Source organism: Arachis hypogaea, chromosome 9, assembly GCF_003086295.3.
Source record: "Arachis hypogaea cultivar Tifrunner chromosome 9, arahy.Tifrunner.gnm2.J5K5, whole genome shotgun sequence".
Classification (NCBI taxonomy): domain Eukaryota; kingdom Viridiplantae; phylum Streptophyta; class Magnoliopsida; order Fabales; family Fabaceae; genus Arachis; species Arachis hypogaea.
Window position 1 is genome coordinate 9007971 of NC_092044.1, and position 12262 is coordinate 9020232.

A 12262-nucleotide genomic window follows, 5' to 3' on the forward strand; every position below is an offset into this window, starting at 1 on the left:
TCGAGTAAGATAAACATATCAAAGATATAAATTATCAAAGACTACATGTGAGACTTTCACATTATAAGAGATATAGACGAAAGAATATATAGTGATCAAATTTATAAAATAATAGAAAAAAAATGGAAAGTCCTGTGGCGAGCAGAGAGCTTACCTTAAATTTTAGACAACCGCATCTTCCTATATTGATTTATCATAATAATTCATTAACGTATATAACTAATTATTTATTTCCAAAAATAAAATGCAAAGTTTTTTTACCAAAAAAGGAAACAAAATTATACATGAACGGATGAACCATAATAAGCAATAAAAAATAACAGCAAATAAAAACAGCAATAATCATAAAAAAAAATCTTTTCCAACCATATTTCTTTCCACGGCTTAATATATATTTGCATTTTGAACACGCGAACCTATATAAAATTATAAATATTTAAAAGCATCTTAACTAAAAGAAAAATATTATTTAATTTATATAATAAACACTCTTAATATCTATATAAAAATAAATTTATCATCAATTTATTGTATATTTAAATTATTTTTTAATTAATAAAACAAAAAATATGTACTTATTAAAAAAATATTAATATTAAAACAATGTCTACTACAAAAAAATATACACGTACTAAAATTACAAAAGAAAATATTAGGACCCACATTTATTTCGAGTGCTTCAAAGTTGAAAATATGAAGTGGGTAAGATTATGTTGATGCGGAACAAGAACTTCTCAACTATTAATATAAAATAAATATAAAATATAAAATCTGATTTCTCAATCACAATCACAATCACATGCTCAAGAAACCCGCCATAACCAAAATCACAGCAAGGTAAAATCCCAAACTGAATCTCTCACCCATCAACGAAGCCGCACCACTCTTGTTACCACCACCGCCCGTGGTGTTCCCACCAGAACCACTTGCCGGCGCCGGAGCCACCGTCGACGCAGCGGTTCCCGGCAGCGCTGACTTCGCTGAAAGATTCTCTTTCCCCATGTCATGCTTTCCTGGTTTCCCGCTCACCACGGGTCCCACCTGCCACACCTGGCTAACGTTGTCAGCCTTCGCCGGAATCTTAACCCCCGCATAGATCGTCACAGCGCCGCTAGACTCCTCCGCCGACACGTCCCAGGTGTCGACGGAGAGTTTCTTGACGGGGTCAATGCCGCCGTACGAGGTGAGATTGTACAAGTCAACGGCGAGTTTTCCGTCGCTGTGTTTGTAGGCGATGAGTGCCTGTGCTCCGATCATGCCGCCGCCGGCGGTGTTGACTCCCCAGGCAACCCACCCGTTGGACGGAGGCGCGGCGGAGAATGCGACGGAGATGGAGCTGTTGGTGGCGTTGTAGGTGAAGTGGAGGGTGGCGCCGAGGGCGGAGAGATCGGTGCAGTTAGCGTAGGTTTGGGATCCGGAAAGCTTCTGAGATTTACAGGTGAGAGAGTGTACTGTGGAAGAAAAGAGGGTGATGAAGATGGCAATGGAGACTAAGAGGGTTTGGGAAGCCATTGATGAAGGAGAAAAGAGGGTTAAGTGAAGTGGCTTTTGTGGTTTGTTGTGGGGAGAAGGAATATATAGAAGAAAGTGGGGGCGCGTGGAGACCAAAAGATGTGTAAAAGCAATAATATTTTGATAAGATATAAAGCAATCGTACTATAAAAGGTATAAAAGTAAGTATCTCTTCAAAAATAAAAAGATAAGTTCAAATAAAACCGTAAGTTCCACTATCCTCTACTTCTACTTTTAGACCATTTTTAAACAAAGAAAAACATAGGCACTCAAGAATCTTCCATAAAAGTATGCCATGAAAATTGGGATACACTTATTTGAGTATTTATACTGTATTGATAGTACAATATTTATACTTACAAAAATTCTATTTTATTTATATACTAAAATTAAAATTATTCACTGTATATTTGTATATAATTTCATTTATTTATAATATATATTTTATAATAATAACTAATTTTGATGTACTGTAATATGGTCGTTATTCTTCGAATATTAACTTTTATATTATAATAATAAAGTTTGAATCTAAGAACTCAAGCCAAATATAAAAGATTTTCATCGTATACTAAAAGTTCATTTATTAAAAAATTAAAATTAAAAGTTTTATATATAATTTTACATAAAATATGTCAATAATAATTTTTTAAAAAAATTCTATTTGTAAACTAAAATTAGCTATCAATGTATTTGTGTAGTTTAATTTAGGTTTAATTACTCTAGTAATCCTTATAATTTCGCAAAATTTTCAATTAGGTATCTATACTTTTTTTATTTTTTAAAAAAAAATAGTGTATAGACTCAATTAAAACGAAAAAAAAGTACAGGGACCTAATTAAAAATTTTGCGAAACTATAGGAACCAACAGAGTAATTAAACTTTTAATTTATTTTCAATGTGTATTTATATTTCAACATATATTTTATATTAGTAACTAATTTTAATGGTTGATTTTAATATACACATATTATAACTCTAATTTTTTTAATAAAAATAAAATCCATTTCCACATTCGATTTTTCTTATGATTGGAGTTAGTAATAGTATAAAACAGACCAAAATCAAGTATTCTGCAGAGATTATTTGCGATAGATAATTAAATAAGGACCTAACATTTTTTTAAGGGGATAGAGATTTATCCCGCAAATAAATAAGAATAAAATTTCGTATAGATAACTAATAAATGTCTAATTAATAACAAATCAACAAGCATTTTTTAAAAGAATACAAATAAACAACAATAACAATAAGCGGTCTTATTAGGTGATGTCGATTACATAAATCAATCAAAGTTATTAAGTTATATTATGTATCATATCTATAAAAAGACCGTTTATATGTAGATCTCGTTTAATTATTTTATAGATGGTCTTTTTAAATTTTTTCTCAATATTTTATCCCTTGTCCATCTTCTATCGCATCCACCTTTTTGACTGGTCTTCTTCTCACATGTTTGAACCACTTGAGCGGCAATTCTACCATCTTTTTCATAATAGATGCTACTTCAACCCTCTCTCTTATATCTTCATTCCTTATTCTATCAAATTACGTATGATCACTCATCCATCTCAACATTTTCATCTTTGTCACACTTAGCTTATGTTCGTGCTTTCCTTTAGCCGTTCAATATTCTATACCATAAATCATAGCCGGTCTGATAGTAGTGCAATAGAATTTACTTTTAAGTTTTAAAAGCACTTTTTTGTCACATATAAAACCATACGCACTTTGCCATTTTGATTAATCTGCTTGGATCCTATTATTTACATCATATTCAATTTTTTTATTATCTTATATGATGCACCTAAAATACTTATACTTTTTCTTAAGAATATAAATAAAAACATAAATATCCATAGTACGAAAACTCGTTAAATCTCCACAAATATAAAATTACCAAATTACCTTATTTTATTGGCAAAAATCAGTGCATTCTAAAAAAAATAGAGAATGTTGCACTCCTTAAAAGTTAAAAATTAACTTGTTATCAAAGGTTACTAAATATATTATTATTATTATTATTATTATTATTATTATTATTATTATTATTATTGTCATGGCTTGAACAAACAAATTGGCATGTACCGAAAAAAGAAAAAAAAAATTAACTCCTTATTCAACACGATCTAAGACAGAACGACCATTACACTAACGAATTACTCGAGAACTCTTCCATTACTCCATTGTTACTAATCTGATGTCTTCAAACATCTTCACTGTTGATTGTCAGCGCTTCGACGATCTTTTTGGCCGTGATAGATTTGGAGGTTCTTGAACTCATTCCCTTCCACCTCTACTATGGATGGCCTCCAAACCTGAAAAATCGCTGCCATCAAAGAGGGAAACACACCTGTCTCATTGAAGATGCTATAGTCGCATTGATTCTTAAATGAAGATGCCCATGGCCAAGCCGACTCCATTACACATCAATTCGCCAAGTATCTTTCGCCACCCTCTCCTAAATTGGAACGGCCACTAAAAAACATAGTTTGATGTGTGGGAGTCTCTCATTGCCGTATTTGATCCTTGAACTTCTCTAGTTTTGTCTCTTTTACTAGTTGGCAATGTTACCCGTTACTTGATGTTGCTAGTTATGGAAGTTTGAAGTGATGAGATTCTGACGATTACATGGTTGTGATTCTTTTGGATTTGGTGTATGAATTTTTAACTCATTTTGTATGCATTATTTATTTCAATTCCAAAATCTAGCTGATGTTTTTTTTTTTTTTTGGACAGACGCGTTGCTTTTAATATTCATATACTTTTTTGTTTTGAATTTTCGTTCGATATCTATAATCTGTAAAAAAATTTAAAATTTATAAAAAAATGATTAACCTGATTAATAAATTACCTTTTTAAATCCACATCATTTATATAAAAGATAATAAAAAATTAAAATTTGATGAATTAACAAAAAATATAACACTCCATACTTAGCAAAAAATATTTAAAAATATCCTATTTTATATATATAAAATTATTTTATATTTAGTAACTCTAATTTCCTTTTTCTAATTCGAATTTTTTTTAGGTCTTTACTCATCCCTACCTCCATTTTCTCTCCTCTCTCTTTCACACACATACACATTTTTTTGTTATGTTAATCTTTCCTTCAATTTTGTCCCCTTCTTTTGCGCCTTGTTGTTCTTGTTGAGTGCTATCTTGTTATAGAATTTTAACTATTATTTAAGCTAATATAAAACGATAGTATTATTACATATTTATAATATTGATCGGTCACTAAAAATTATTATTTTATTATATTGAAAGATATTTTTATATTTTTTTAAATAGATTTTTTCGTAATAGATTCCTTTTATAAAAGGAGGTTTGAGGTGAGAGAGGACAGAGGAGTATCTATACAGAATTACACTCGGATACCCATTGCCATAACCGCCGGATAACCATGCGAATTAAGGGCTTAAGGCTTTGTTCTGCACCAGTGTCGAAGAGTGGTTGGTTAAAGACTTAAAGTATTACTTTTAGTTTATACACATTTTTATCAAGTTGTTGTAGTTGACCGTTGATGATGAAACTAATTGGGGAAGGTCACAAGCGCGAGCGGAGTGCCCGAATTCGGTGGGAATATTTTTTTTGAATTCTTTTAAAGGATTTGGATTAAACGGCACGTGACTCTGACAACTGAAGTATTTCTATTACCTCTATAGTCAACGTAGTGACGTACATTCTTTTTACTTTATCAATCAAAATAATACTATGTTAATCAGGCGTAATAGAGCAAATATTGAAAAGTAAGGCAATTTGTACTTCTGAATTCTAGATTACATAACGATAGAAATTTTTATTTCTCAATCTTGTAAACTAAATCTTATTTTGTATTTTGCAGTAAGAAGTTCCGCCCTTTATCATTTCAAGTTTTAAGAAGAGATAGAGTGAAATTTCATTCTTTAACAATTTTACGAATTTTTTTTATCACTTAACGAAAATATAATTCTATTACTATTCCTATCAATTAATTCTATTAGATTTTTTACTCTTATTATTAATGTTTTCATTTAGAATTAACGAATTTTGTTTACATGATCCGTTAAGTCAACACGTATTAGACAATAATTTATTCGGACAAATCGTACCTTTGTCTTCTTCTTTTCTTTTCTTTTTTCTCCTCTTTTATGCGAACTAGAACACCACTAGCCTAACTCTCCCCTTTTTTTTCCTCAACATCATTTTCGGCCACCATCATCACTAACATCTACTACCATTCTTTGTTCTCATTGTACCAACCCACTATCACCTCCTTCTTCTTTGCTACACCAACTATTGTCACCTCCTTTTAATTGAGTAATTTTATCTGTTTAAATACTTGAATTTGGCTTGGGATATAGTTTTACGAGTTGTCTTTTTCTGGATTTTGATGATTGAGTATAGATATTTACTTAAAATATCAATTTGCTTGTGAAAGAGTGATTTGATGATTATGTGGTAAGTCAGTATTTTAATCGTTCGATATAAAGTTCTCTACTTGGAATGCAGATTTGGGATTTAGTATGAAACCAAATAGAGACAAGGACAAGTTAGTGAGAGGGGATTGTGAGGATAAGGAGAAGAAAAAAAGCAAGAGAGGATAGCCGTGGCGGCGCTGAAATTGCCGATGATGAACAGAAAAGTAGGGCGAGAAATATGACTTCGTGGTTTTGGTTCGGTAAAAAAGAAGAGAATGATGGCAGTGGAGTGGTGCAGCAATGACGGTGGATGTTGGTGATGATGGAGGATAAAAATGGTGGAGAGGAGAAAGAGAGAATGTAGGAAATGGTGGTAGATGTTGGTGATGATTAGGGGCTGGGTTGAGGTTATACTCCTCCTATTGACGGAGAGTTTTGCGAAAAGACCAGAATGTCTGACGGAAGTAATGAATAGGGATTGCGATAGAACTATGCTTTCGTTAAGGGGGCGGAAAGGAGTTTCGTGAAATTGTTAAGGGCCAGGGTGAGGTTTCGCTCGAAAAGATATTATGCATTCTCGTTATAGAGAGTTCACACCGAAATAAACTTGGTCGAGTAATTCGATCTTGTTTCAATCAAAATAATTGAACGATAATAAAATAATATATAAAATTATAAATAAATATAAAAATACAAATTTATTTTAATATAAATTTTAAAAATATATAAATTAGCATTAACAAAAATTCAACAATACAATAATAACATTAAGACTGTGTCTAGAACAAAGATTGAGACTAAGAGACAGAGACTGAACTAAATTTAAGTATTGTGTTTAGTGTAAAGTGTACATGACTGAGTTATGTCTTAGTATTTCTTTTGGTTTAAGATAGAAACAGAGACTGAAATTATTCAAATTATATAAATACCCCTATTATAATTCAGTTAATGAAAAACCCTAGCCCATGTAATTCAAAGTAGCATCCACCCTTTTTCTCCATCTCCAAATCCTCAAAGTGCAGCTATGTTAAGCCCTCCTCCCTTCAACCCCATCCCCGACAGCAAAACACGAACCCTACCGAGCAAAGTGCATGACAGTAAATTAATAAATTACAAACATATAATCAATAAATTATACTATAAGAAAAACGTTGAATACTATTGAAATTACTGTTAGATTTTGCTTCAGTACTTATCCGACGAAATAAACCTCGTCAATAACATATTACCGGCAAATTTTTGCGTCTAACATTAAATTTCGTCAGATTTAGAGATGGAATATATATTGTAAGAAAATAGAATCTATTGAACGTTACCATATGAAGTTTTTCGACAGTAATGTTAGCGCCATATCATACGATGGTAATGCCCACAATTTTTTTTTAAATTTTTTTTTGAAAATTTTACCATTGGAATATTCCAATGGTAGCCTTTTTGTTATTTATTAATAATGATTTTTCACATCAGTGCGTTAAACCTGATGTGAAATATCAAACATACAAATTAAAAATACGGAATGATGGAAATTTAAATATTTGAAACAATGCTAATTATATCACATTCTTCTCAAAGTTTGGTAAATAAATACATATCATAGAACTATATTTATATTAGCTTTATTCCGATTCATCATCTTCTTCCTCTGGTTCACCATTCTTCTCTTCCGAGGTAGTTTCCTGGTTATCGAACTCGTCTTCCTCTTCTTCTCGCCATCGATCCCGTCTTCTTTTTGAAGATTGTCGTCCTCCGGTGGTAGTGCATCGCCATCTATTCAAAGGTCAATGATGTCATCACCTGTGATAGCTGACCGAAGGGTAATCGGCTCACCAGATATCAGCCACTATTTTTGAAAGAGTTGGGTCATCAATTTGGTAAGGTTCTTGACCCTCTGTCCTGTCATTAGATTCGATGCGGCCTCTTGGCTTAGTCTTAACCACCACTACCTAACTAGACTTGTATGAGCCCAGATAAGGCAAATAGTATACCTGTCGTGTATTTTGAGGTAGAATAAAAAGATCATAGTGCTTATATTTTCTTGTTACATTAACTTCAGTGATATCGTAGTTCTTGTGCTTACGTGTCCCTTGTCGCAAACTTGGATCATACCATTTACATTTAAATACGCACACCCTGTATGTAGTGCGACATAAATACTCTAATTCAATTATGTTGTGCAACACACCAAACCAACCAGAATGCCCACCACCTAAATCTCTACGAACCCAAACTCCGGTGTTATCTATTTTTTTTTTCAATCGACCACTATTTAAAGAATGGAATCAATACCCATTTACATTGTATATCAAGTAGCTAGTGCTCATTTACAAACACAAAATCAACAAATCACAAAATAGACAAATCACAATTGACCCGAGGTAATCTTTGTAACAGTACAGTCACGGCGGCGACGGAGAGGATATCCTTGGTTCAGTCACGAAGGGAGATCAATTCTTCGGTTGAAAATTGGAAGGGTGCAGGGAGGCGAGGGCGACTGTCGATCTCTGTGGTAGTGGAGGAGTCCTTAAAGGCATGGTTGAAGAAGATTTTGGAAGGAAAATGGTAGAAGAAGTGGATGCTGGTGAAGGTGGTGAGGGTAGCAGTAAAAGCGTGATGCGGATTTTACAAACCACAAACTACCGGCAAGTGCACCAGATTATATCAAGTAATACCACGGTGAGTGGGTAATCGTTTTCACGAGAATTTATGCATCAAGCAACCATGATTAATTGATTATTCTAGTTAAACGGTTGAAAATGTTATTTGTTGAGATTTGAGAATTAAGAATTACTTGAATTCAAAACTAATGAAAATAAAAGCAAGTAAATAAAGCATAAATGAGATTAAGCGAAAGCAAATAAAGGAGCATAAGTAAATGAGAGCAGTAAACTGTAAGCACTAAAGTGATAAAAAGTAAATGCAACTGAGAATTAAAATGAAGCAGAGAATTGAAACAATAAACGGAATTGAGGATTGGGAATTAAGATGAAGCAATTAGATGACAAGAACTAAAGATAAGCAGTAAATGCTAAGAATTAAAGGAAAGCTAATAAATGACATGAACTATAAGAAAGCAGTAAATGAATTAGAAGAGCAATATGAATTAAAATATTAAGGATTGGAGATGTTGAATCTTCATGAATTAATGATTCTCACTTCTTTCTTAATCATGCAAAGTTAGATCTCTGGCAGATCATAAGTAATTGAACTCCAATTCCTTGGTAATCTCAATTTTTTTTTACTTAATCAATTACCAATTCCTTGATCAATTGCTCATGAGAAGAGGTGAAGCATAACTTTTTATTTAAAACACATAATCCTTGAGATGTAGATTTAGATTGATTCAATATCACTTATCAAATTCTAAATCCAAAATCAGAGGAATTATGAGAGAAAAGTTTAAAGCTCAATTACTATGATTCTTTTTCCAAGTTTTCATAGAATTCAAGTGAGATTCAAACTAATTTTCAATAGATTTAAATATTTGTGATGAAAAACAAAACTCTCTCTTAGAACAACCAAGCTTGAATCAAGAAGAAGAGAAAGATAACATCAATTCATTATTATTCAGCAGAGCTCCTTTCTTTATTGGAGAGAAGTTAGTGACTCATGCTACAAGCTAAAAATTTCAAAGTAAGAAGAGAATGAAGAAAAAAAAGAAGACCCCTTAACCAAGTCTCATCCCCGAACTTATTTACTACTCCAGAATAAAAACTAAATTCAAATTCAATTCAAATCACATTAAATTACCATTTCTTAACTCACTATCACTATCCATGAAGCTTGCTTTCTAATGGGTTTTTGGGGTTGATTAATTGTGAATTGTGGCTTGACTTGGATGGAATTGTGTTGGACTTGGAGGTGAGATATTTGAATTAATTTAAAGGCTCCAGAAGAGGGGTTATTCTCTTTGGCGCGTGCATAGAGCACGCTTTGAGTCTTGGGCGTGTCCCACGCTTTGAATTTTGGCCAATTTCCATCATTAGGGATCAAAGGCATGTTTGTGGAGCACGCTTCACATGTTAGGCGTGTAACACGCTACTTCATTGAGTGCCAAATTTAAAGTCCCAAAAGGATAATGGCTTCGAAGGCGTGTTTGTGGCACAGGCTTTGCATCTTGGGCGTGTTGCACGCTTCATTGTGCACCCAATTTGTGCCTCCAGGATTGAGAGTGGCTTCGAAAGTGTGTGTGCCAAACACACTTCATTCCTTTGGTGTGTTGCACGCTTTCTTGCTGAGCCAAGTTGGGATTCTAAGAATGATTTGAAATCACTAGCGTTACTAGTGCACACGTTTCATGAATTGGGGGTGTTGCATGCTTTGTTATGGGCCAAATTGGTGCTCCATAACTTGATGGGTGCTCGAAGGCGTGTCTTTGACAGACGCTTTGCAACTTCAGCATGTTTAACGCTTTGTAATGGAAGAAAATGTGAGCTCCAGGGGTTTAGCAAGGTTGGAAGGCATGTCTTTGACACACGCTTTGCATTCCCAGTGTGTTGCACGCTTTGCTAGTAGCCCAAATTTGATGCACCCAAGAGTGGAATGAGGCTTGAAGCGTTACCTCCTCACATGCTTTAATCTCTTTGCGTGTTGCACGCTTCATGACTTCTGGAGCTTCTAAAGAGTGAATGTAACACCCTACCACACAGAACTTTACGCTTAAGCCGTAAAACAGAGGTGGTGTGGTATTACGACCTCTAAAATAATAATAATAATAATAATAATAATAATAATAATAATAATAATAATAATAATAATAATGAAAAGGAGATAGTATACTAGGAGCCTTGAAAAAACAATAAAACAAAATTGCAAAATAAAAAGCGCAATGCTCAGAAATACAAATTATTTGCATGAGAAGAAAACTAAAGTTCATTAACATATATATAAAAAAAACAAGAGTAGAGGGTCAAGAGTACAAAATAACAAGCTCCTAACTCAGCCTGTGAAGCCAAGGCTGGCCGGAGAATATTTACATACATATATACACATCCCAAAATCCAAAATACATAAACAAAATCCTAGTTCTCCATAATCCTCTAGGAAGAGCAAAATAAACAAATATATAAGAGGAGAATCTATATATACATATATCAAAAGATCAAAAGAAATTCCAAAGGAAACCACTTCGCTGCAGAAGCTCTAGATGCCTAGCGAGGCACTTATCAACCTGCATCTAAAAAACAACAACACGATATGAAATGAGAACCAGAGGTTCTCAGCATGGTAAAGTGTCACGCATATAAGATATAAGGTCCTAGAAATGCCCGAGATAATCCTAGAACGCTGTCACTCGGATATAAAGCTTAAGGAACTAAAAATAGAAGCCATAAGTGGGTGGTCATCTAAAGGTTCTCAAGCCTAACTAAACTTAACTTGTACACTAAACTTCTCCACCATTCCTCCGTTCCTCCATCTCCTATGAGTTGCATAGACAAACAAGCAAAAGAAGGGAAACACAGGTAGTCCACAAGTAACACGAATAACAATTATAACAAATAGCCGATTATAATCACGTACCATATAGTTCACAAGCAAGCAAATCAGACAATATGCACATGATGTATGCATATTCTATGGCTGATGAGTCTCATCTATTAGTTATCAAGTCAACCCGACAAGTCCGGCTGCTAAACCCTGGATTGTCTCCCGTCGCGCATCCCCATGAGTCTATGCATATATTTTTTTCATATCATTCATATGTAAAACTTTACTCAATGGGTGCTACCATTCCCGGGAATTTATACATGCTCGATCACCCTTACGACGTAGGGTCAATAGAGTATCGAGTCTCAACCTGGAACACGAGATAGCAAGCCACGGTACTTTACCTAGGAAAACTCGTATCTCAAATAACATTAAATGCATAAGCCACATAAGTATTTATAATCATTCATATTCATTACATGATCGTTCGTCATAGCCATGGCATCATATATTACTCATGCATACACATTCTTCTCATATAACTCATCACTTTTAACCTTTACTTCATCTCCAAGTTACCTCTATTTCCTAGTTTCAAATTATTTCTAGGCTTATCACTATAATCTAGGGCTAAAAGGATAAAAACAGAAGTTTGGAGGTTCAAAATTAAGCTTTAAAATACAAAAACTAATGTGCTGAAAACAGGGGTATGCGTACGCATTGCTATTGTATGCGTACGCATTGACCTCTTTTGGACCAAGATGCGTACGCATGCATCTGTCCGCGTATGCATGTACGCTGGATAGAATAGCATGTATGCGTATGCCTCATATATGCGTACGCGAAAGTCATTTTTTCTAGGTCCTATGCGTACGCATTCACATATATGCGTACGCATAGGTACCAAACAGAATCTATCC

General features: G+C 33.7%; 1 protein-coding gene across 1 annotated transcript; it reads right to left on the minus strand.

Moving 5' to 3' along the window:
* Positions 1–572: 572 nt before the first annotated feature.
* LOC112710285 (auxin-induced in root cultures protein 12) lies at positions 573–1794 on the minus strand. The gene has a single exon (XM_025762444.3). It carries the CDS (start codon positions 1510–1512, stop codon positions 796–798), a length of 717 nt encoding a protein of 238 aa, XP_025618229.1. The 5' UTR covers positions 1513–1794; the 3' UTR covers positions 573–795.
* Positions 1795–12262: the final 10468 nt, after the last annotated feature.

Coding starts and splice junctions, on each gene's coding strand:
- LOC112710285 (XM_025762444.3), bottom strand. CDS start 1,512: ATGGCTTCCCAAACCCTCTTAGTCTCCATTGCCATCTTCATCACCCTC.